The 24473-nt window shown below is 45.4% G+C and overlaps 2 protein-coding genes across 6 annotated transcripts in view; one reads left to right on the forward strand and one right to left on the reverse strand.

Annotated features, from left to right (window-relative positions):
- Positions 1–293: 293 nt before the first annotated feature.
- NQO1 (NAD(P)H quinone dehydrogenase 1) lies at positions 294–12352 on the forward strand. Its single transcript, XM_001510204.6, has 6 exons — positions 294–445; positions 6252–6416; positions 6508–6638; positions 8189–8302; positions 10473–10574; positions 11717–12352. The coding sequence occupies exons 1-6, from the start codon at positions 439–441 to the stop codon at positions 12020–12022; spliced, it is 825 nt and encodes a 274-aa protein (XP_001510254.1). The 5' UTR covers positions 294–438; the 3' UTR covers positions 12023–12352.
- Positions 12353–22312: 9960 nt separating this feature from the next.
- NFAT5 (nuclear factor of activated T cells 5) overlaps positions 22313–24473 on the reverse strand; it is a 108556-nt gene continuing 106395 nt past the window's right edge. For 4 of the 5 annotated variants that reach the window (XM_029075717.1, XM_029075723.1, XM_029075722.1 and 1 more), the window contains one exon: positions 22313–24214. The gene's annotated coding sequence lies outside the window, so the exon portion shown is untranslated. The remainder of the gene's footprint in view (positions 24215–24473) is intronic. The other variant, XR_003762907.1, reaches the window with a different exon arrangement.

Consider the following 24473-nt stretch of genomic DNA (forward strand, 5'->3'; position numbering starts at 1 on the left):
AGAAGGGTGGTCGCCACATACTAAGCGCTTAACAACACCTGAGTTAGTAGTGGGGATGAAGACTATGAACCCTACGTGGGACAACCTGTTCACCTTCTACCCCCAACCCCGCCGCGCTTAGAACAGTGTTTTGCACATAGTGAGCGCTTAACAAGTACCAGCATTATTATGAGTAGTAGGATTATCACCCCAGCGCTCAGTCCAGTGCTGGGCTCGTAGTTGAGCGCTTAGCAGAGGTCTGGCTGTTTACGATGCCACCGATTGTGATTTTTCCCCGCGGGAGGGTCGGGGCTCCGCCCCCGCCAAGGCGGGCCGGTCCCGGCCCGGGCTATAAAGGCGGTAGGGCCGGGCTGGTCGGGTCTGGTCGGGCCTTCTGCTCCCCGACCTCCGTCCCCGACCCCCCTGCGACTCTTCGGCAGCTGAGCCCCGAGGAGGAAGATGGCCGGTGAGTAGCCCCGCCGAGGCCCGGGCCCTTCCTCCCCCGGCCCGGCCCGGCCCGGCCCGAGCTGCAGCTATTGCACCGTTGCAGCTGCACCGCTGCTATTGCACCGCGGCCGGCCGGCCGACCGCCCGCCCTCCGGCCAGGACACCCTCCGGCCCGGGTCGCCCGGGCGGCCCCGTGGGGCAGCCACTGTGTCCCCACCTGGTTTCTCCCCGCGGTTCCTCGCTTAGCCCGGGGCCAGGCACACGGTAACGGATCCCACACTTATGGTTAGGGTTGTTACCGACCAGAGGGACGCAGAGGAGCTGAGGGGTCGGAGGTCGCCGCCGCCGCTCCCTCTGCGCCTCCTCTCTTTGCTCCCGCTCCTCCCCCGCCTCCTGCTTCTCTTCATCCTGCTGCTCCTCTCCCTCTTCTCCCTCCTGCTCAGCTCCTTCTTCTTCCTTCTGCTCCTTTCCCTCTTCTCCCTCCTCCTCTCCCCTTCTCCCTCCTTCTCCTCTCCCTCGTCTTCCTGCTTCTGCTCCTCTTCCTCTCCCCCCTCCTCCTCCTGCCCCTCACTCACTCTCCTCATCCTCCTCACCTTCCTCCTCTTCCTCCTGCTCCTCTCCCTCTTCTCCCTCCTGCTCCTCTCCCTCCTGCTCCTCTCCCTCCTGCTCCTCTCCCTCCTGCTCCTCTCCCTCCTGCTCCTCTCCCTCTTCGCCCTCCTGCTCCTCTCCCTCTTCGCCCGCCTGCTCCTCTCCCTCTTCGCCCTCCTGCTCCTCTTCCTCTTCTCCCTCCTGCTCCTCTCCCTCTTCGCCCTCCTGCTCCCCACCACCCATAGGGTCCAGGAATGGGGTCCCAGCCAGCAGTTCCCAGAGAGTGGCCAGCAAGCCTTCGTCTCGGCCCCTCCCGGGCTGGGGCTGGGCGCTCCCCAGTGCATGAGACTTTCCTAGCTGGGTTGAAAAAAACCAAAGCCAGTTTGGGAGTGGGGAAGAAAGGACCATTAATCGAGGCTTTCAAACCGGTCTGCCACTCTCAAACCCACCCCATTTGGGCCTCCCCCATCTCCTTTCTCCTCGTTCTCAATATCCACCATTGACCCCATGGCATGGAGAATGCCTTCTAACCTTGTATCTACTCCAGCGTTCAGAACAGTACTTGACACAGAATAGGCGCTTAACAAATGCTATAACAGTAATAAACCCGCAACTTGCCCTGCTAGCTACCTTTCCTCCTCAGCTGCCTATGGGCAGGTTTGGTCACCTGAAAGATGAAAGAAAGGATCGGGGTTAAAAAAAATTGGTGGGGTTGGGAGTTGGAATCCATCTGCGCTGATCCCCAGTCATAGGAGGGGCCACGCGCGTCACGGAGGTGGCACGGGTTTAAAGGTGGACCCTTCCACCCTCAAGTCAGAGACAGACCCCCCCCACCATCACCCCCAGCTAAGCTCACCTACAAGCCCTTGGGCCCTAAGGTGGAAGTAGAGGAGTTTAGAATGGTGTCTAAACTACTGTTCTTTGCCAAAGAAACTAGCCCATGTCTTGCCGGTGGTGTGGAGCGCTGGTGTCTGAGGTGTTTAGCAAACATGTCCTTCCCTACCTTCGTGTGCACGATGTGTAAGAAATAATCTCTTAGCCGCGCTCTCCCAGGTGGATACAGTCTCACAGCCAGGTAATGTCGCCTTGGAACTGAAAGACCCCATCCCATTGAAATGGAAGGTCAACAAGCTACTAAAACTAATTATCGTTGCCACTATCAGTGACAAGGCAGGAGATCTGTAATCTAAGGTAGATCGGCTAATTTGGCGGGCACCCCAAAGTAGGGAACCGAAGCTGTTTGCAGTTGCCTTCGTGTGACCTTGGGGAATCTGTCAAGAAGGCTCCAAAGTACGCTGCTAACCTCTGCAAAATGAGACCATAATTTTAGATTATCCCTGCCCAAACCTCCTTAGAATCAATAAGTATACTGATAGCCACATTTCCAGCCTCATCCGTTATTTGCAGAAATTAATCTGGTATTCTGCTCTCCAAAGCACTCAATACGGGACAGCACTCAGTAATAATGTTGGCATTTGTTAAGTGCTTACTATGTGCAAAGCACTGTTCTAAGCGCTGGGGAGGATACAGGGTAATCAGGTTGTCCCACGTGAGGCTCACAGTTAATCCCCATTTTACAGATGAGGGAACAGGCACAGAGAAGTTAAGTAACTTGCACACAGTCACACAGCTGACAAGTGGCAGAGCTGGGATTCGAACCCATGACCTCTGACTCCCAAGCCCGGGCTTCTTCCACTGAGCCACACTGCTTCTCCAAAAATGATGGTATTTGTTATGCGCTTACTATGTGCCAAGCACTGTTCTAAGCGCTGGGGGAGATACAAGGTAATTAGGTTGTCCCATGTGGGGCTCACAGTCTTAATCCCCATTTTACAGATGAGGTAACTGAGGCACAGAGAAGTTAAATGACTTGCCCAAAGTCACACAGCTGATAAATGGCAAAGCTGGGATTAGAACCCATGACCTCTGACTCCCAAGCCTGGGCTCTTTCCACTGATCCACGCTGCTTCTCGATAAATACCACTGATTGATTGACATGATTGTTATGAGGCAGTCCCATCTTGCTCCCTCTCATATTGGCATTTCCTACCTTTCTGCCTCTTACTGCTACAGAACTTTCTGTATCGCAAAGCTGAGAGAGCAAACCTTTGACTGCTAAGTGACCTTGAGAAAGTCGCTTGACTTCTCTGTGCCTCAGTGACATCATCTGTAAAATAGGGATTGAGATTGTGAACCCCACACGGGACACCAACTGTGTCCAACCTGATTAGCTTCATTTTACCACAACACTGAGGCAAATGCCTGGCATGTAGTAAAACAAATACCATTAAAAAAAATTAAGGCTTCCCTTCTATTTTAATTCCCACACAAACCAAGCAAGTAGGGAATAGAAAGGAAGGCAGAGTACATTTTAAACATAATATTTTAAGCCTACCGTTTGACTCTTAGATACTCCTCAATTTGTCTTAGAGCTGGGCAGGCAGACATTTGTTTACGTTCATGGCCGTACCTGTTTAAAGCTAGTCGAAAGTCCCGTGCAGCTCTCTCAGGTTTTCTCCTTCTCTCTGTTCCATCAGTTTATGTATACCGATTCCATTATTACCATCACCATGGACTTGGGCTTGCTGATAAAGTACGCTATCTGAATTTAAAATGTTCTGTGTTGGACTGGAAATATCCTTTATAGAGCCAGTAAGGGGTGAAGTTCAAAGCAAAGCCTTTAATCCCTGTAACTGGAGCCAGGCCCCCACCCCTCCTTTTAATTTAGCTATAAGCATATAAGCCCAAGCCTGGGGAGAAGAAGAATAAATGGGAGTGAATCATAGGCAGAAGGAGTTAGGGTCTGTTCTGAACTATACCTGGGGAAACCTGGGAAGGATTTATTTTGGGCTAGGATTGGCATTTGAAGGGTGGAGGAGGAAGCAGAAACCCAAGGGTGGAGCCAACAATTTACTGGAAGGAGGAAAATAAAAAACAGGCACCAGCAAGAGGAAAATAAAATCACAGGGACTTAGGGTGTGGAAAGAAAGGAATGGGAAAGCAGGGTGTTCTGGGTGGAAGGAGAAAGTGAGGGTGGCGAGCTTACGACCTGGAGGAGACAGTTCCATTTTGCCTCTTTCAAATTGTCCTTAAATGGTGGGGCGGAGTGGGGGGCGGAAGGGCAGATCAAAAGTTTGAGAATCACTAGTGTAGAATTAAGTTGCCTGTGCAGAGCCCTTGACTCAGGACCTTGGCCTGCTCCTTCTCAGCAAGTTGAGGGCCAGTGTGGTCAACAGAAAAATGAGCTGTAGTAATAATTAACAGGGCCATCTAAAAAGAGTTTGGTGCATTAGGCAAAAGCAGGGAATGTCGAAGGCAGTTGAAAAGTGGCAACCAGACAGAGAAACCCCTTTGGGGATTGTACCCGGAGAGTTCCCAGTACCCTACCGGTCTCGGCTATGGGAGGGAGAGTCATACCCATTCCAAACCTAGTTTGGGCAGTGGCTAGCGAGTGGAAGGCCACCCACTACAAGTCAAAACTCACCTGTGCCGGGCAGCAGCGGCAGGGGAGAGAATCGAGGGCAGAGACTCGAGTTTACTGCAAGGGAAGAAGGGCATGGTAAACCGCTTCTATATTTTTTACTAAGAAAACTCTACGGATCCACTACCAGAACGAGTGCAGATGGTGGTGGGACGTTCTAGGAGAGATGTGTCCTTGGAGTCACTGTGGGTCGGGGACGACTCGACGGCATAAGACAGGACGGAGAAAAGGCAAGCCAGGCAGCACCCTGGCCAATTGTCTGGTTTGCCTGTTTGGTAGCATTTGAGGAAGGGTGGCAGTCGGTCTTTGTGTTTTGGAGTTGCTGGGAAGTTATTTCACTGCTGTCACCTGTTCCTCGTGCGCAGGAAGAGACTCTTCTCCTGGAGTAGCTCTTAAACGCTAAGAGTTTACAGGCATCATACACGCAGATCCGATTAGACTGTAAGCCTGTCAATGGGCAGGGATGGTCTCTATCTGTTGCCAAATTGTACATTCCAAGTGCTTAGTGCAGTGCTCTGCACATAGTAAGCGCTCAATAAATACAACTGAATGAATGTTGGAGTACTATAGAAATGCTGACGCATTCAATCAATGGTACTTACTGGCCGTTTACTGTGTAAGGACTTAGGAGACACATTGTAGTCACGATGTTGGTAGACACATTACCCTCCTCCAAGGAATCGATAATCCAGCTAGCAGAGGAGACAGGTAACAAAATAAAGTACAGAGAGGGGAAGCAACAGAACATAAACAGAGAGGCCAATGGAAAGAGCACAGGCATGGGAGTCAGAGGACCTGCCTTCTAATTTTCGCTTCTGCTATTTACCTACTGTTTGAAGTTGGGCAAGTTGCGTGGCTTAGTGGAAAGAGCACGGGCTTGGGAGTCAGAGGACCTGGGTTCTAATCCTGGCTCCGCCACTTGTGTGCTGTGTGACCTTGGGCAAGCCACTTCTGTGAGCCTCAGTTCCCTCATCTGTAAAATGGGGATTAAGACTGTGAACCCCACCTGGGACAACCTGATTACCTTGTATTTACCCCAGGGCTTAGAACAGTACTGGGCACATAGTAAGCACTTAGCAAATACCATAATTATTATTAAGTCATTAAACTTCTCTGTGAGTCAGTTCCCTCATCTACAAAATGGGGATCCAATACCTGTTCTCCCACTTACTTAGACCATGAGCACCATGTGGGACCTATCTTCTATCTACCCCAGCACTTAGCTCAGGGCTTAGCACATAGTAAGCACATAACGAACACCACAGTTGTTATTACAAGGATATTTCCACAAGGGCTGAGATGAGTATCAAAGTGCTTAAGGGGAACGGAGCCGAAGAGACCCCCGAGTGCATTAACAAAAGCAGTGAATCGGGAAGACTACTCTTTCTGGATTAGAAGGTCTTGGAGTCTTTCTAGCCTCATAATGTCAGTCCATCAGTCGATCAATTATATTTATTGAGCGCTTACCGTGTGTAGTGCACTGTCCTAACTGCTTGGACAGTCCAATATAACAGAGTTGGTAGACCTGTTCCCCGCCCACAGCGAGCTTACGTTCTAGAGGGGGATAGAGACATTAATATACATTACAGATAGGTACATAAGGGCTGCAGGGTGAATAAAGGGGTGAATAAAGGGTGCAGATACAAGTGCGAGGGAGACACAGAAGGAAGTGGGACAAGTATCTTATGAAAGGCACCTTCTGTGATACACTGCTGGTCAGCTACCCATTTACGCCACATCCTGGGGTGTCTTGCAGGCAAGAAAGCCCTAATAGTGTTGGCTCATGAGGTGAAGACTTCGTTCAACTATGCCATGAAAGAAGCTGCCGTCGAGGCGCTAAAGAAAAAAGGATGGGAAGTCACAGTGTCTGACCTCTACGCCATGAAGTTTAACCCTGTGATCTCCAGAAATGACATCACAGGTATTTACCCTTCCCATTGGGCCTGGAGAAGCTCCAGAGATGAAGATTTTCTGGTGTCTGACCTCTCGATCGGTTTTTACTCCCTTCTCAGGTAAACTGAAAGATCCTGACAACTTTCAATATCCTGCTGAGTCAGTTCTGGCTTATAAAGAAGGTCGACTGACCCCAGATATTGTTGCTGAACAGAAGAAACTGGAAGCTGCAGATTTGGTGATATTCCAGGTATAAATGTGCACATACGCCCAATCCTTTCACAATTGTAGTTGAGCTTGTGGATGGCATTCCTTCACCTCTACAAATTTCCTGGTAAAGTCTGATTTATGATGCATGGTTCTCTTCAGCCTGGGCACGTGGATTATAAGCACTGCTGCCTTAGGCCTGTGACTGTTAGTATCCAGACCCGTTTAACGCCTTTATCTGTGGATCCGTGTCCTGCTATCACTTTGCAGTGACTCAAGATTCTCACCGCTTGGAGCTAGGCATCTCTTTTTAAAGAAAGTCTCTAATGTAAAGCCTAGCTTTGGGTCTGAAATTGCAAAAGGCCAACTGACTGAGCATATGATCACACCACCAAAATTACAACTACATTACACCGCAAACTTTTTGAAGGCAGGAATTGGGGTTTGGCATTTGATGTACTCTCCCAAGCTCTTAATACAATACTCTGCTCCATAAATACCACTGATTGATTTGTGATGGAAAAAGTGCTCGTAAGTGATATCCTAATTGGCTGGCTGTTAAGGTCCACAGGTTCTTTCAACCTGTGAGGCTTGCCTCAAGCAGATCCAGTCAGTTCTTCCAGGACATGGAAACAGTCCGTTTTCTTGTAACCCGAGGGTTGCGTTCTTCCAGAGTTCCTCATTAAAGAAAGCTCGGCCTAATGTCACGTGTACTTTTTCTTCTGAGTCATGCTGTATTCAGATGGACACATGTTGTCGGAAAATCTTTCTTTCCCCGGTTTTGCCGGCGCAGTCTATTCAAAATGCATAGTGCGAACCCATGTCCTGGAAGAACTGACTGGATCTGCTTGAGGCAAGCCTTAACTGTTCTGCACTAAAGTCTTTGTCTTTCAGTCAATTATTGAGCACTACTGTTTGCAGAGTACTGTGCTAAGCGCTTTGGAGAGTAAAACACAATAATATAATAGACATGTTCCTTGCCCACAATGAGCTTATAGTCTAGAGGGGGAGACGGACATTAGGCTGGAAGGGTGAGTAAAGGGAGCAAGTCAGAGAGATGCAGGAGTGGGAAAAAAAGAAATAAGGACTTAGTCAGGGAAGGCCTCTTGGAGGAGATGTGCCTTCAATAAGGCTTTGAAGGTGGGGAGAGTAATCGTCTATTGACTATGAAAAGGGAGGGCATTCCAGGCCAGAGGCAGGATGTGGGCGAGAGGGTCAGCTGTGGCGAGACAGACGAGATCAAGATACAGTGAGTAAGGTCGGCATTAGGGGGAGTGAAGTTTGTGGGCTGGATTATAGTAGGAGAGTGGCGAGATGAGGTAGGAGGGTGTAAGGTGATTGCTTCAAAGCCGATAGGAGTTTTGTTTGATGCGGAGGTGGATGGACAACCACTTGAGGTTCTTGAACGAGGAAAGACGGACCGAACGCTTTTGTAGAAAACGGATGTGGGCAGCAGAGTGAAGTACGGACTGGAATGGGGAGAGACAGGAGGCAGGGAGGTCAGCGTCAATACCTCATCTGTAAAATGGGGATTAAGATGAATAACATTTGGCTATTCCCTAGCACGCCTGACCTGACTTTGCTTCTTTGCAGTTCCCTCTTCAGTGGTTTGGGATGCCCGCTATCTTGAAGGGCTGGTTCGAACGAGTGTTCATCGGAGAATTCGCCTACTCCTATGCCACCATGTATGACAAAGGCCCCTTTAAGGTAAGTACATTGGAAAAGGAGGAGGGGAGCAGAAGGGTAATTAGGAAAAGTGGTGTTTGTAGTGTTTTTGGATAGCACAGCACGAGGCAGCATAACACAGTGGAAAGACTATGGGTCTGAGAGTCAAGGGAATCACGTTCTAGCTCCAGCACAGCCTCTGCTTGATGTGTGATCGAGCATGGGTCTGGGAGTCAGAGGGTCATGGGTTCTAATCCCGGATCGGTTTCCTCAATCTGTAAAATTGGGATAAGATGATCTCCCTCCCTCTTAGATGGGGAGCCCCATGTGGGACAGGGACTGTGTCTGATTTAATTATCTTGTCTGTACCCCAGCATATAACACAGAGTAAATGCTTAATACACACTGTAATAATCACTTGCGGGATTGTTTCTGGCTTGGAGCTAAGAGATTCAAGAATGACCTGATGGCCAATTCAGCCTTCATTCCATCTTGTTTAAAATCTGCTTTAAAATGCACTGTAAGCAGGCAGGGAGGTTAGCTGTGAATATTTTGACACGGCATCTCTCGCACTCAAGTGCATTGGTGTTTTTTGGTCGAGAATAATAGAGAAAGGGAGGAAGTCCTTGCATCCTGGCCTTAAATGCTAAGTGTCTTGGGATCCAATTCTCCAAGAATCCAAATGGCCTTCTGGAGAATTGGGAAGGGCTCAGAGGAAGAGATGCGAGCTGGGCTCTTTTCTAGCTAAGCTGAGAGAGAGCGCTCCATAGGTGGAGTCCTCGATCCTGGTACCTTCAGCCAGCGTGGCCCGCACTGATCTTCTTGCACCGGATGAGATTACAGGCTAAACCTGGGAGCGGTTTGTTGCCAAGTGGGAGCCAATCCACCTCAAAAGACACTAATTTAAATCCCTTCATCCCAACTCCTGTTATGACTTTCAGTTCCCTTTAACACCATCATCCCTTCATGGCATAGTTGCCGCTGGCTCTCACTGGCTCCCTGGCGACTTGGAAACCAAAATCCCGAGTGCATAAGTAGTGCAGCTACGACAGCCTCCCCAAATAATAAGCCTCATCTTTACTCCACCACCACACTTGAATGTACCATTAGTGCTAGTCTTCTAGGCCTAACTTTTGGGAGGTGGCCTTTGGCCTCTTCTCTATTCATTTGCATTGCAGAGGCTGCTTGATTTACCAAAAATCTTCTGTGGTTTATCCCTAAAGTGCATATACTGCTGCTCTTTAAGTGGGCGAAGGGAGAAACTGATAGTCTCAGCTTTCTCCCTCCTACCTCTCCTTGCTCCTCAAGGATCGACTCAGCCTTCACCCTTCTGTCTCTCCTAACACCAACCTACTTACAGTGTCTAGATCGATTCTCTCTCGCTGTTGACCCCTTGCTCACCCCCATCTGCTTGAAACCCTCTCCCTGTTCATATTCAGCAGACCACCACTTTCCCCTCCTTCAGAGTCCTACTAAAATCATACCTCATCCAGGAAGCCTTCCCTGACTAAACTGATCTCTCATCTCTCCCTGTCCTCTCTCTCTTCTGAATCACTTATGACTAATCTCTCATCTCCCTTACCCCCTTCTCTGTCACCTTTGCACTTAATTCCTTACTCCTTGGGCACTTTCCCATCCACCTCATCCCCACCACACTTAGGTACATATCTATACTTATTCTGTTTCCCCTACCAGCAACTTAGCTTAATTTCTTTTTCCTCCACTAGATTGTAAGCTTCTTAAGGGCAAGGATTGTGTCTAACTACTCTATTGCACTTTCCCAAGTGCTTAGTACAGTGCCCAGCACACAGTAAGCACTCAGTTAATACCACTGACCATTTGATTGATCTCTAAGCTGAAGAGATATTATGCTGTGGACAGTTGTCTCACTCTGGGAGGTGAACTTTTACATCCCAACTGCCTTAATTTTGCTCCTCTGCCCACTCACTTCCAGCCCCTTCCCATCTCCCATGTCTTGGACTAAGAGCACAGAAGTGTCATGGTGATAAGCATTTCCCTCTAGACCAAAAGCCCCTTGTGTGCATCTACCAACTTGCACTTTCCCACCGTAAGCACTCAGTAAATATCACTGTTTGACCAGAAGAATAAAGGAGCTTGGTGAGTTCTGTTTTTATGAACTCTTTTCCAAAGCCCCCACCATTCCCTGGGAAACCTCTACAGCTCAGCGGGTAATGTGTCTTTTCTTCAACAGAAAAAGAAGGCTGTTCTCTCCATCACCACCGGTGGCATGGGTTCCATGTACTCTCTCCTAGGCATCCATGGGGACGTCAATATCCTCCTCTGGCCAATCCAGGTAGCTGCTTCTAAATGTTTCTGAGTCTTGACCCTTGTGACCCTTCTAAGGACCGGTGTGCTGGACTCTCTCACACTGTAAAATGTGGCCTTTTTTAACTCAGACCTTCCTCTGCTCCCCACCCCATCTTGGTTAACATGACCTTTCACCTGTAGATTCACTTTCTTCTCTTCTTACCGAGTTGTTAATAGTTATCACTTCGGTGCTTTAGACCAAACAACCCTTTAGCTGCTAGTTTCAAAACTGAACCCTCTGGAATAAAACCCTTTTCCCAGATTCCCTGCCTTTTCCCATTTTAGCAGTGGCTTCAATAGAAATAGTTATCATTCCCTTTCTCAGGACTGGCTGCTAAGAACCTGATTTGTAAGGAACAGGAGGTCACAGAGAGGGGTGGACCTCACAGGTTCCACATGAAGTATCCCATTGCTGTTTGAGGAGGAGATGCACCCTATACCTATTAGCTACTTCAAAGTTTCAAAATTCTCCCTTACGTAGTAGAAATTTGCGCTCCTTCTAAGAAAACATTGCTGAACATGCCTTAATGGGCAGTAGCTATAGGCAAAAGCTAAGGTATTATCGGAGGGTGGCTGTTTGTTAAAATTCAAACAGCTGGTCCTCAAAGGTGCCAAGACCAGGAAAGTTATACACTTCCTGCTGAGGGGCTTTGGAAAGGTGCAGAGCTTGAAGCATCAAATCTCCGCTGAAACCTTCGCCTGCCTCAAGACTTTCTACTACCTTTTATTCTTATGCTTTTACTCTCCCCGCTCTTAGCAGCAGTGGGATAAAAAAACACAAGCGATCCATTCCATAGCCAGATCTGAACCGCTGGTCTTTCCTGAGTGCGGCAACTTCCTGCCGACAGGTCTCTGAGAGGAAAGAAGTCCTGACCCACTAGTCAGACCAACCCCAACCCCTGCCACCCTCCCTGCTGTGCCCTGGACAGAAAGGACAGGGCAAGCACTGGGAAGGAATCCTAGGAAAAGTGAGGTGACACCTATGCCTGTCCCCAAACAGGATCCCGCCCAGCTTCTTCCCTGCTCAGCTCCGTGCGTGCCCACCGCCCCTCCCTCCCCCGGACCCCACCATACCCAGCAGGGAATGTGACGGGTCTTCTGGCTCACCTCTGTGCTTTATCTCCCCAGAGTGGCATTCTCTATTTCTGTGGCTTCCAAGTCTTGGAGCCCCAGATGGCCTACAGCATTGGCCACACCCCAGCAGATGCCCGGATTAAAATCCTGGAAGGATGGAAGCAACGCTTGGGGAGCATCTGGGAGGAGACTCCGCTGACCTTTGCTCCGAGCAGTTACTTCGATCTGAACTTCCAGGCAGGCTTCCTGATGAAAAAAGAGGTTCAAGAAGAGCAGAAAAACAAGAAGATGGGGCTGTCGGTGGGTCACCACTTGGGCAAGAGTATTCCAACCGACAACCAGGTCAAAGCCAAGAAGTAGTTTTTCTAGTAAAGAGTCATCCCACTTGCCTTACGCTAGTCATTTTTTTTCCAGTCTATTTGATAAGTGATGTCTCAGGGTTGTTGTTGGTGTTTTTGGGGGTGGAGGTTTGGATTCACATGTAAATTCTCTTTTAAAATGAAGTAGGGAGAGTTCTCCTTCAAAACAGTAGGTCCCTCCTTCAGGACAGAAGCTCCCATTCAGATCCAGGCTTCTAGAGCCAGGATTTAGGTTTTAGAGGGCTTAACATTTATACATGTGTTCACATGAGCAGAGTCACACACTTGAACTGAACAACAGGGCATACACAAAATGAGTCACTTTCTAAAATCTTGTTTTGGCTGCTTATTTTGGGGTTAAAAATATAAGTATCCAGTTGCATAAACTTGCCCAGAAACCTGGGTAGGTTTCCACAACTATATAAAGCAAGGATAGTAGTGGCTGAAGACACTTGACCAAGATTGAACTTCCAGGGCTATCGTTCCTCCAGTTTTGGTGAGAAGAATAAATAGAGGTCTTTGTGGGCATGGAACATTCTACCAACTCTGTAATATTGTATTCTCCCAAGTGTTTAGTACTATGCTCTGCACACAGTAAGAACTCAATAAAATACGATTATTAAGTTTTGAAGATGATGTTGCTATTTCTCCCTTCCCTCCTTTACTGACATAGGATTTTGTTTTAAAATCACCTAGAAGGTTCTCTCAACAGAGGTTCACAGCAAATAAAGGTGTCAAACTGCCCCCCGATTCAAAGACAACAGTGCTGACGCTGAGTTCGCATGGTGTTCAGAAGAGGATCTCTTACACAGTTAAACACGGTGCCCACAAAAAGAGAGTTGTACACCTTCTCTGGCCCCTTGCCATTCAGAGTGAGCACGGCTCCGACACCAGTGAAGGGGAAAAGGGTACATCTTAGCGCCAGCAGGACGTGAGCCTAAGTTGTCACAGAGGGGGTCAGGGTTTGCCCTGAGCCGGCCACACTCTTCTGCTTACTCCCTTTGGGCCAGTGGTACATGTTGCCAGATGGCCAGCAGAGACAAGATGGCCACAGAACGAAGTTTCTCTGAGACCTCGGCAGCAGCCGACAACGCTGTCCTCACTCGTCCTGGGGGAGTGTGACACTCAAGGGGATGTAATAAGGGCTGGAGGGTGTTTTTCTGTGACAATTGGGACAAAAGCCACAACCGAAACAGAGCAAAGCGATGGACAACAGAACCAAAATGTACCGGCATCCTCCAGCCAGCCTGACACTCTGGAGCTGGAAAATGGCCAGAGTAGCAGCCCAGGGCCTCTATGGATGAAGACTGCTGGGCTGCTTCACCAGATGGCCACTTCTACCTCCAAGCAGACGTGTAAGGCCTGACCCCAGCGAGTCACGGACTCCGAGGCTACCTCCAGCCAGGCAATGGAGAAGGGACACCCCCAAATAATGTGCACCCATCACTGTGAACCACCCTTCACTGGGCCATACAACTTTACTCTGGTCGGTGAGATCTACTCCTCACTCAGCCAACTCGTGGGCTAGAAGCATCTCCCCCCATTTCTGGGTAACGACGGTCCGAATCAGAGATAATAAGAAAGAGTGCAATATAGGAGAGACAGCTGGAGCTAGTGAAGGAATGGGATAGAAAGAGCTAAAAACCCACACTCCATACGTATGAACCTGCTTCCCCTAAGTCCCCTACCCTTTTTCCAGACCAGGTAAATATGACACACACGAGTCAGCTTACCCTCCTTGCTGTCCTCCTCTCTGGTGTCTCCTGGACAAGCGTATGCTCCGTTGTCGAGCGAGGGACTCGTTTACTCCGCATGCTCTTCCAATAGCCTTATGTACAGCTCATGTATAGATGACTGCCGTGATCTAGCGTGATTTTGGGAGTCCGAGGACTCCGGTTAGTATCTGGCCAGCAAGATTGTGATCTTCTCTGCACCTCAGATATAGGAGAGTTTGTCGACAATACCAAAGGATTTTACACCCGTCGGTACAAATGGGCTCTGAGGACTACTTAGCTCATTTGGCTGCCCTAATAAGTTTAAGAGACTTTGGTCTTAGCAGCCACAGTTACACAGATCTATTAAAACAAAACCTTGCATCAATATCTTCTTGGAATCTGAAGGTCAAAATATATATCTGCACACCAACTCACATCCACTTAAGAGGGTGCTCCGTGAATACCGTTGACTGATTCATAAGCACAAATATTCAAATTTGACAGAAGGTGGTACAGAGGAGGGGAAGAACTTGATCAGTTTCTGTAAGGGCCAACATCCGACTTAGCCCCTAGCTTTTGTTCATTTGCTTGGTTGCTAAACTAAAGACGACAACTGGTCTCACGGCTAGTAATTTTTTCCTTTCTTAAAAAATCAAATTTACTTAAGGTCCTAGAATCTTTCTCATTTGTAATTCAAACTATAGGTGTAGATAAAAAAACAATACTTCCCTAAATGAATGTCCTCCTATTGTTTTGCTCTTTGGAATTCAACAGAATGATTTCATAAGGGTTGAGGTTTGGAAATTGTCAGAAGTCTACCTTAATTAATTCTCACTGCCTGTTTACTTTAGGTGAGACTCAACCTGTATATAAAAAATAGTCTTTATTTTGAAACGACACAAGAACTGTGACCTCTGTAGAGCTCGTTTCCCAGACCGCAACTCTATTACATTATTATCACAAAATGTTACAACACTCTCAACTGGCACTGAGACTCCAGAGTTAATTCCATGTAGCACATTCAATCGTATTTGTTGAGTGCTTACTGTGTGCAGAGCATTGTACTAAGCGCTTGGAAAGTACAATTCGGCAACAAATAATAGCACACAACGCAGCACCGTTAAGACTCCATGAATCTAGCTCAGACCTTCCGTTTCAAACATTTCTAATGTCCCTAACTACTTCCTAGCAACCTCGTATGAATCACTTGTCAATAAATTTATCCCAATTCCAATATTTTCTGCCTGGCACAGCTTTCCACGGTAACCAATTCCACATGCTTATCACATGTTGGTGTGAAGAGGTCTTTTCTTTTATCTCGGGACTTCAAGCTTCAATAGCTAGCCCTCAGTCTCTATGTTGGGGAATCTGAGTGATCAGTAATGACAAGTCCACCCTGCACATGTCAGTACTGCAATAAGGGAGAACTAAGGAACTTGGACATGTTTGGGTGATGATCCATTGTTACTTGTTCAGATTTTGGATATGGGTTTTGACCTACTTTACCCCAATCGATTTTAAAAAAAACTTGGTTTAATCTCCAAAACCTGAATTGTGTGTCTCTACTTGTTTCCCACTGTGAGCCCCTTCTTCCTCACATCTTGGAGAAAGATCTGAGGAAGCTGGAGGAAGAGAGATGGACTTCAGCTCTGCGCCCGGGCATCAACACTCTTAGTCGGTTCCTCCCTTCGACAGCTCCTGTCATTAGCAGTCCACCCCTACCAGCGATTTCCTCAAGGCACCCACTCCTCATTTCCTCTCCCGCCCTCAGCTCCCTTTGCGGGGATCTCGAGGGCTGGGGAATCATGAAAATAAAGGGAAAAAAATAAACTAGACTAAAACCCCCATTTAAGCTTTAAATCCAATTTTACCTCAAATAAAAAACAAATTATCCCCAAAAGGTCCCTTACTCATTTACAAAATACTCCATACCTTATTTATAATCCACATTTAATCACTATATAGTGACTACCCTGTCTCCTTTAAGAGCTACAGTTCCTTTAACTTTGTTATACTCAACACTGCAGGGGATGGGGAATTTGAAGTGAAAACTTTATAAAGCCAATAAAACCAAAGTGCCCTCCGCTTCTAACGTAATCCTGGTTTACAGAAAGCAGAAACTCACCCTCCATCTGTTGTTGAATGAGATCAGGAGAGGAAACAGGGCAGCATTATTTTAAAAATAAAGGCCCTAATGACGTTTAGGCAGACCAGCTGCTGTAAGGAGAATCTGAAGGAACATAACCAAATTCCCCATCGTTATAAATTTACTCATGATTCTGAGGCCACCGCGTTCCAATTCTGCTTTCGACAGTCTATTGCTTTGGCGTGCTGCATTGTATTTCTCGGCCACGTCTCTCTAAATGAAACAAACGCTGGATCTCCACTTACCTGTGAAGAAAGTTTACTGTCGCATTTAAATGACAGAAATCAGTTTTCCCTCTGCTTCTGAAACTCAAGTGAGGAGTAGTGATTGCCCTCTTGTGGGGAAATAAAGCAGCCTAGGTGTTAGAACTCAGGCCAGAGGGGAGGTTCGGTGTTTTTTTTAATGGAATTGGTACAAGGCTAAGTGCCAGGCACTGTATTAAGCGCTGGGGTAGATACAAACTCATCAGGTTGGCCACTCTCCATGTCCCACATGGACCTCACAGTCTTAATCCCCGTTTTGCAGGTGAGGTAACCGAGGCACAGAGAAGCAAAGTGACTCTTAAATCTCTTTTAAATAGATGAGAATGTCTCCTGCTTCTCGGGAATGGAGAAATCAGTGGGAGTTACTGGGGCATAAGTTATTAGGGATAAATTTCACTTTTAAAATTCCCTGTGCAAGAATGACAAGCGAATTCATGGAGTGTTCCATATTTCCCCCCCTCCAGACCATGAGCTCATTGTGGGCAGAGATCGTCATTCTTTATTGCTGTATTGTACTTTCCCAAGTGCTTAGCACAGCGCTCTGCACATGGTAAGTGCTTAATAAATATGATTGAATGAATAAATGAAATTCGGAGCAAAGACAAGCAATTCAACAGAAGGAAAAGAAACCCGGAGAGATTCTGCGACTGCAGAGTTGAGCACAGACAGAAATTGGAGAGAAGTAAATAAAAGGGAACTTCAAATCCTGGTGAACTTGCTGGTATTTTCTCCATTTCTCATACATCAGAATTCTACAGGACTTTGCATTTCCCCAGATCGGTCACATTCACTCAAGTATACACACACCAGCATGCCCCACGGAATGAAAATTTGAAAAAAAGTGAGTTTGCACAGCAAAAATGAAAACTTTCAATGTTTTATTCTCGACTGCAGCTGTTTACAGAAATATAGTTGCGAGTATACAAATGTTCCAATAGAAGCAAAATATTTTTTTAATATTTAACAAGTTATCACAGAGAGCTAAAAACATAGATGCGAATGAAATTCCCCCAGAGAACAAACTGAAAACACCTGGTATCAGTGCTCTGAAAATCCCAACTACGAAAGCCATATACACAAAAATGCACAAAGGAACATCTGGTGCTACCTTCACATCATTGCAGGACAACGGAAGAAGGAGCTCAGTGGCTGATCAGTGTGCTCTAGCAAAACCATGGCAGAATGAGAGAGAAACCACTTGAAAGAAAAAAAAATGCAACCCCCCGCCCCGCCAAATGGGAAAATACGAAAGAACAGATGAAATAAAAGTGAATGCAAGTGAGCAAAGAAGGGTTAAACGTGCAGCCGTTTGGAGCTTATCCTGTAAGAACGTAGTAAGATCAAGGTGAGCTGATGGATTTTATTAGTCCCCTGTCTGAATATCCCAAAATCCCTTGGACTTGATCTGTAGCCACTTATACTAGAAAAGCTTCAGCATCCTATCCTAAAACCCACTTCGTAAGCAACACTGACTTCCACTGTGGGATATGGGACTGAATATAGAAGAACAATTAATATCCCCTCAGATGACCTGCTGCTCTGAAGAGGATACCTAAAAACCACGTTTTGAGGTCTGTGGGGAAGCCAGGGAATTTCCTGGTCATCATCTGTGGGTCCAGGCGTGCAAAGGAGGGGAAAGAAGTTGGGCTGCGAAAGATTCTTATGGGGTCTTTTGGGTGCAGGAGTCTGGGTTAAAGAGTGGTGACAGAAACATGAGAGTGTCACAATTCTAATCCCCAGAACTTCCCACCGCCACAAAACACCCATGCCATGATGACAGTCTAGTTATCCCGGGTGACTCTCAGAATTCTTCCCATGTCTCCAATATAACATGGTGAACAGGAAAGCCAAAACTCGGTCGTAATCTTAAGGAAGCAGACGATGTGCCCCGTTTTACGGAGACATGAATTGATAGAGTGTCTGGAATGGATGGAGGAGCCTTGTATTACACAATGTCTTATATTTGGGCCGGTCCAAGCACAAATGCCAGCGACAAGCGGTTGTACGAATGGACGATGAAAGGTAGAAAGTTAGAAGGAAGTTGCCAGGACATTGAGAGGACGATATTGGTTTCAGTAGAGAAGTTGTTTTAAGCTTATTCTACTTCTAAGGAGTTAAAAGTCTAATTTGAAGGAGTGATTAAATCAAATGGGGAAGATGATGATCCTCTATTAGCTCACAGCTGGATATAACAAAGCAGAGAGAAGTATCATATTCCTATCCCCGGCCTCCATCAGTTCCTTGAGCTTATTTTGTTAGTGTAGCATGCGGGAATCTTAAATCTAAATTCCACAGTGAAAAACAGAACAGCGAGCTCAAGCTTCGAACTTCAGACCCAAGTTTTCAAATCCGGGGTTCGTTTAAAGCAGCCGAAAACTGCTCCTGTTCAATGGCCCCTGGGTAAAGTGATACTGGACTCGATTCACTGGGTCCTCAAGGAATAAAACCCCCAAATTGTAGAGTTAGCACTCCGGCTAGCTTACTGACTCAATGAGCAGAGACAGCCGAGCATGGGGAATGAAACGCAATATTGTTCCTAGATGTGGTCCAGACAGAGCAAAGTTCTTTATGCTGGCAAGGTGGAGAACACTGAGTGGGAAGTCTGTATTTCCACTGTTACTGATATATTCAATCTAAAATGAAAGAGGAAATTTTAGTCTAGCACCTGTCTCATCTATCGAAATATCATAAGATACTTTTTAAAGTTCATTCAGACTGTTAAAACAAAGCCATTTCATGTAAACTTTTAGTGAAGTGATAATGAGATTATACTTGTTATACACAGTCAACTGAATATTAATAAGGAGATTGACTCTAATGAATTTAGGCAGGTACCACTGAGGACTCATACATGGAACTTTCTTAAGCATACTCACAAACTATTAGGGAGATTTTTTTGAGTTTATATAACATCAACATGTCCATATCTTTATGAATTCCAAAAGAAAAACCCTATTAGTTCTAAACTACATATAATATAGATGTATATATATATATGCATATATATATATATATATATGTGCATGTTCTATGTACAAAACTAGATAATATGCTTATATACACAACACAGAAAATGTAAAGGAAAAGTGTCTCAAAGGTGTGGGTTGTCAACTAAAAAAAGAGTCGATTTTAGGTGCAGCTACGTTTTCTTATGAATCATCCGATTTCAAAGGCTTAAGCTAATTATACATTCAGTTTGGAAAAGAGTCACACAATGCATAATCATATAGGTCAGAAGAATGCTGATTATGCAGAGTAAAACGGATAAAGCCCCTCGGAGAACTAAAAGCTTACTGAAGAATGATTATTATATTGCGCATTCAAGCTTCTTTAGAATGATTAAAGTGCATGCTACGAACTGGTTATGAAGAAAATCGCACCGAGTCCTGCAGTCTCCAAGGTGCCGCCAACTGGCTGAATGACCTTTCGGAGCAGCTCCAGCCCCAGCGACAGCCACAGTGGGTTGTCCCATGTCCCCCAGATCTCAGCATACTTCCAGGAGGAGTCAACCAGGAGGAGCCTATCTTGTGAGAAGTAGCGTTTTGCCACGCCACCTTCCCATTACCTGCCCTTCCCTTCTGCCCTCAGTTCCTACCAGATGCCACTCAAGTTATTCTCTTAGAGTGCTCCAGCATCTCGCCACTCTAACCACCCTTCTCTGTGAATGAACCTTCTACTGCGGAATCCTTTCTACCCCCTTACCTCTGGTAGGGGACGAAAAAAAGAGCTAAGTCAGAAGAGATACCGTTTCTCTGTTTTCCCCACGAACATTAATGTGGGATGAGGTTTAAAAGAGATGATCGGCTTGGTACTTCCTCCTCATGACAGGGAAGAGATGCCAACGGATTCACCCCCTTCCACCCATGGGTCTTCTACAGTAACCAGACTGCTGAGTTTGGGCCCTGGCCACGAGAGATTCCCTAGAAATGGACCTGGTGATTCACTTTTCAATGGCTCCAGCGTGGGATCAGTAGGCCCCTGCTGCCATCCTGCTCCGAAGGCAGCTCAGCTCTCCTGCTCACGGCTTGCTCTGACTCCACCTCTGGGCTTCACTAATGAGCAAGAGTCATGTTCACGCAATACACAGAAAGAATGAAAAGAGCACACCAATCTCAACTGCCCCAGTCTGACAGGCCCACAAAACTCCTCACTAATTGTTCCAGTTAAACTGGGATGACACTCATTTGAGTCTCCTGGCAAGTACTCGACATTTCAGTTACAGAGATAACTGTGTCCCTATTGTCAAAGCTAAAAGTCCAAAAAAAAAAAAAATCAAATTTGCTACTCCCCATACCGATGAAGATGGGTAATGGAATGAATAAACAAGGAAAACACACACAGACACAAACAGAGCCACGCATACGGATAAGCTCCAAGCATCAGCGTTAACTGCTAAAATCCAAAGCGTACTAGAGAAGCGCTATGAAAGAAAGTGTGGTTCACAGTTTACTTAGGTCTTTCTGCCATGAAACTATTTCTATAAACTGTTATTTCCAAGAATTTGCTGTTTCCAAGATTCAAATTTCTCTATCATCGGTACCTATCATTTGTAACAGTTGTTTGAAAGCAGCAATATTAGCACAAACCAACCACTGAGCAACCCTCCGTTCAGAAGACAAATACTTTTTGTAACCAAATTACATGTTCAGAATGTTGTACAATTAACATTGACCTAAAATGAATCGGGAAAATTTAACAAAGTCAAAATGAAGAAAATCCATTATTACTTAAGAAGAAGAATATGGTAGAACAGCCCTTATTATAAAACAATTCTAAAATTGATAAACATATCAAAATTGGGTTTTCCTCCTCTAACCCCATCCAAACTGGGAACATTGACAGTTCAGGTTGAGGTTCTGTTCTGACTACAGATCTATAAGCAGAAAATTGGTCCCTATTGACTTGGCACAGGCTGTTAACATTTCACAAATGACAAAAACTTCTCTAAACAGCAGAACGAAAGTCAGAACACAAGTCAGTCTCCTAGTCACTCCTTCATCCCGTCCACTGCAGGATTTAGGCACCACGCCGTGTCAACAAGCATCATAATCCTGGGACAAATAGTAAATAAATTAATTTTGCTAGGGCTCATGGGTCACTGCTTATGACCTGTTTCACGACACCCAAGAAGTCAGCAGAGAGCCATCTTGCACGTCTACATCCCTAGCCCACAGTAGCTGGCTAGATTTTGAAGCTAAATCTCCTTTACATTCGGATAAGATTTTACAATTTGTACCTGGAGCACTGGCTGTTCTTTTTCATGTTCTGAACTCAAATGGAAAATCACCCCCCCCTCCGCCCCCCCTCCCCCCCCCCACTGGTACTGTGAAGAAAACGAGGAAGAAAAAAATACGATGTTTTTGGTGCAGACAATTTAAAAAGTAGCTCTGGACATTATCGCATGGTAGGGAAAATGCTCTTAATTACTAAAACTGCAAATATGATTTTAGTGTATTTATAAATAAAAGGCATTGAACAAAGCCAATTAATAATAATAAAATATTAAATATATAGGGAGCAAAAGCTGAATGGTTCATTCTGATGAAACTCCTTTGGACAAAACTGCCTAAATGGGTTTCCTTACTACAGTAAGTTGCTGAGTAACAGACACAGCAAGCACAGAGTTAAGCTGGTTTTTTTTAGCCCCACTAGAACAATGCATTGCCTGATGGAATGGCCACAGATGAACAAGTCATTTATGATGCAAAAAGTACTTAAATACTTAATAAAGACATAACAAAACCCCCCTCACTGTTATCGGACGCCACGTTGTGGTAGAACATCAGACAAACTCACAAATTTACCACAAAATGTGTGGCAAAAAAGAATATTTTATATATATATATGTATATATATAAATTTTTTTTATATTTATGCCAATGTACTCACTCAGTACAAATAGCAAAATAGTATACCATTTCCTAAATACAAAATATAGCTTTCCAAAAAAATGAAACACACATTAGATATAAACCATCCAAAACTTGAACGATTGAAAACTGTATTCAAAATTAAATGACCCAGAGCAGGTCTCTTTCTGAAAAGTTCCCTTCATATCGGCAAGAAGCCTGTACTACTGAAAACGTAATTCAATGCCTCTCAATCAGAGAGAGAAAGAAAAGGAGGGAGAGGAAAGGAGAAAGAGAGAGAGAGAGAGAGAGAGAGGGAGAAATTGGAAACCAAGAGAAAATGACAAGGAAGAGGAAGAGAACATACAAAAGAACAGAGAAAGACTATCACAAATAGGGGAAAAAAAAATCTGGTTATAAAAACAAAACCAACCACACCACAATCTTACACAATGCAGCAAGGTATACAAGTTAGAAAAACAATAAACAGAAGAGAACAACTTTAGAACAATTTACAGGCTATTCCTCTGTACTTAAACAATAAAATAAAACGAAATAGACAAGAATACCAGAAACAGTATATCAAGGCGTAAAAAGCCATACACAATAGTTTGGTTCTAAACAGCATCAATAGCTTTCTACATGCCAAAAGGAGAATAAGGAATAAGCACAGGTCCAGACAAGAGGTTGTAGCGAGAAGTCGGCAACCCACTGGGTTGGTTGGAGCGCCCGAAAGCCTGGAACTTGAGCGCTACAACCACAAGTCCTGGAGTGTGTTATTTTGCTTTTTTGAGCTAACGCATATATGAGCAAATTCTTCATTTTAAGTGAACGACAATGACCTGGTACAGCCTAAGGCTTGAAGGAACTCTCAGTAAAGTGACCACTCAAAACCGTAAAGCACTGAGGTGACAAGACAGATGATAGTCACTGCAGCTCGGGGAGAGAAGGCATTTTAAGAAATCCTGGCATTCATGAAAAATGTCACTGTTTCCCATCGGAGGGAAATTCTGAAGACTGTAGAAGAGCACCGTTCGTGGAAAAAAAAAAAAAAAAGGGATTGCTTCGCTGGAGTCAAACCGCCTCCACCCACATCTCTGAAAGGGCCCTTTCTCTTCTTTTGTGCTGCAGGGTTGGACAAAATCAGTCACCTGGAGTTCAAGTGCTCTTGTTCCCTCTACGCTGCCTCAGGTCCTAAAGCCAGTAGTGTATTAGATGCTTGCAACTAAATGAGCAAGAGGAAGAAAAGCATGAATATAAAAGAGAATGTTGGGGTGGAGACTGGGGAGAGAGTAACGGGTTCTGACCTGTGGCTTCTAGGTAAGAGACACAAAGGGCTTGAAAACTCGGCCACTCAAACTCTTCCTTCGGTTCAAACTTCATTACGAGATACTAGGATATAATTTACCCTAAATCATCCTCTTCATCTGTGATGAGCAAGGTAATCACTACTCTACGCACAGTCATATCTAAACACCATAATACAAATACTTAGAAAACTGTTAACAACTTTGTGGGACTGGAACTCCACAGCACTCCAAGCTGTTCCCAGTGCCGTAGCAGAGTATTTGCTTTTTGGTTAAAATATGTAGAGTTGTCTTCTCTGCATAGAGTTTTGACTACAGTTTACTTGCCAGTGACAGCTCTTCGGCTTATTTAGAGAAACTGAAAACGGGATTCCTTCAATCCAGTTGGTCGACAACTGTGCTTTTTAGAGCGAAAACGGCAGCGTCGGCCTTTTCTTCTCCACCAGCCACTCTACTTGACTGAAGGGATGGAGGGAAGTCAAAATGATGAAGGGGCAAAGGTACACAGGACAACAAAGGTTATTTTCTAATGACAATAATAACCGAGGAGCCTGGCTTTGAATTCCAACTGCTCTTCATATAGGCTTGGTGCCTAGGGAAGTAGCAAAACCTAATTCCACCAACTGGAAATACAAAGCACAGATTTTGAGTCATTATTGTGATCGAGAGCCTGAAGTATTGCAAGGATGATAACATTAGTTACTAGTCACTGCACCGGCAGCATGTAAGATGCACTCTTTTGCAGACAGGGTGAAATCTACACATTTGCTCAAATACAGTTACACTTTCTCTACATTAAAAAAAACAAAACAAAACAAAACAAAAAACAGCGACAATTCCATATACCCTAATCCATGCTGGAATACCAGGTTTAAGGGCATCTTGGGAAATCAGATTTTTCTTGACGGAATTTCTGTAAGGAAAAAAAATACATTTCAGTTATATTAGGTGTAAATAACTATTTGCACTTAAAATACTTCTTTCATCCTAAAGGAATCTCAAATACATTTCGATCATATGCAGAACATCAAAACGTTACCCCATTTGATATTTTCGGGCACATAATTCCACATGGAAGATCTAAATAAAGCAGAAGTGAGCTAATAGAAGAAAATGCTTTTTCTGCACATTTGTCAAAGCATTAGGATAGCTCTAGTTCAAATTAGAAAAGT

Source organism: Ornithorhynchus anatinus, chromosome 11 (assembly GCF_004115215.2).
Source record: "Ornithorhynchus anatinus isolate Pmale09 chromosome 11, mOrnAna1.pri.v4, whole genome shotgun sequence".
In the NCBI taxonomy this organism is placed as follows: Eukaryota; Metazoa; Chordata; class Mammalia; order Monotremata; family Ornithorhynchidae; genus Ornithorhynchus; species Ornithorhynchus anatinus.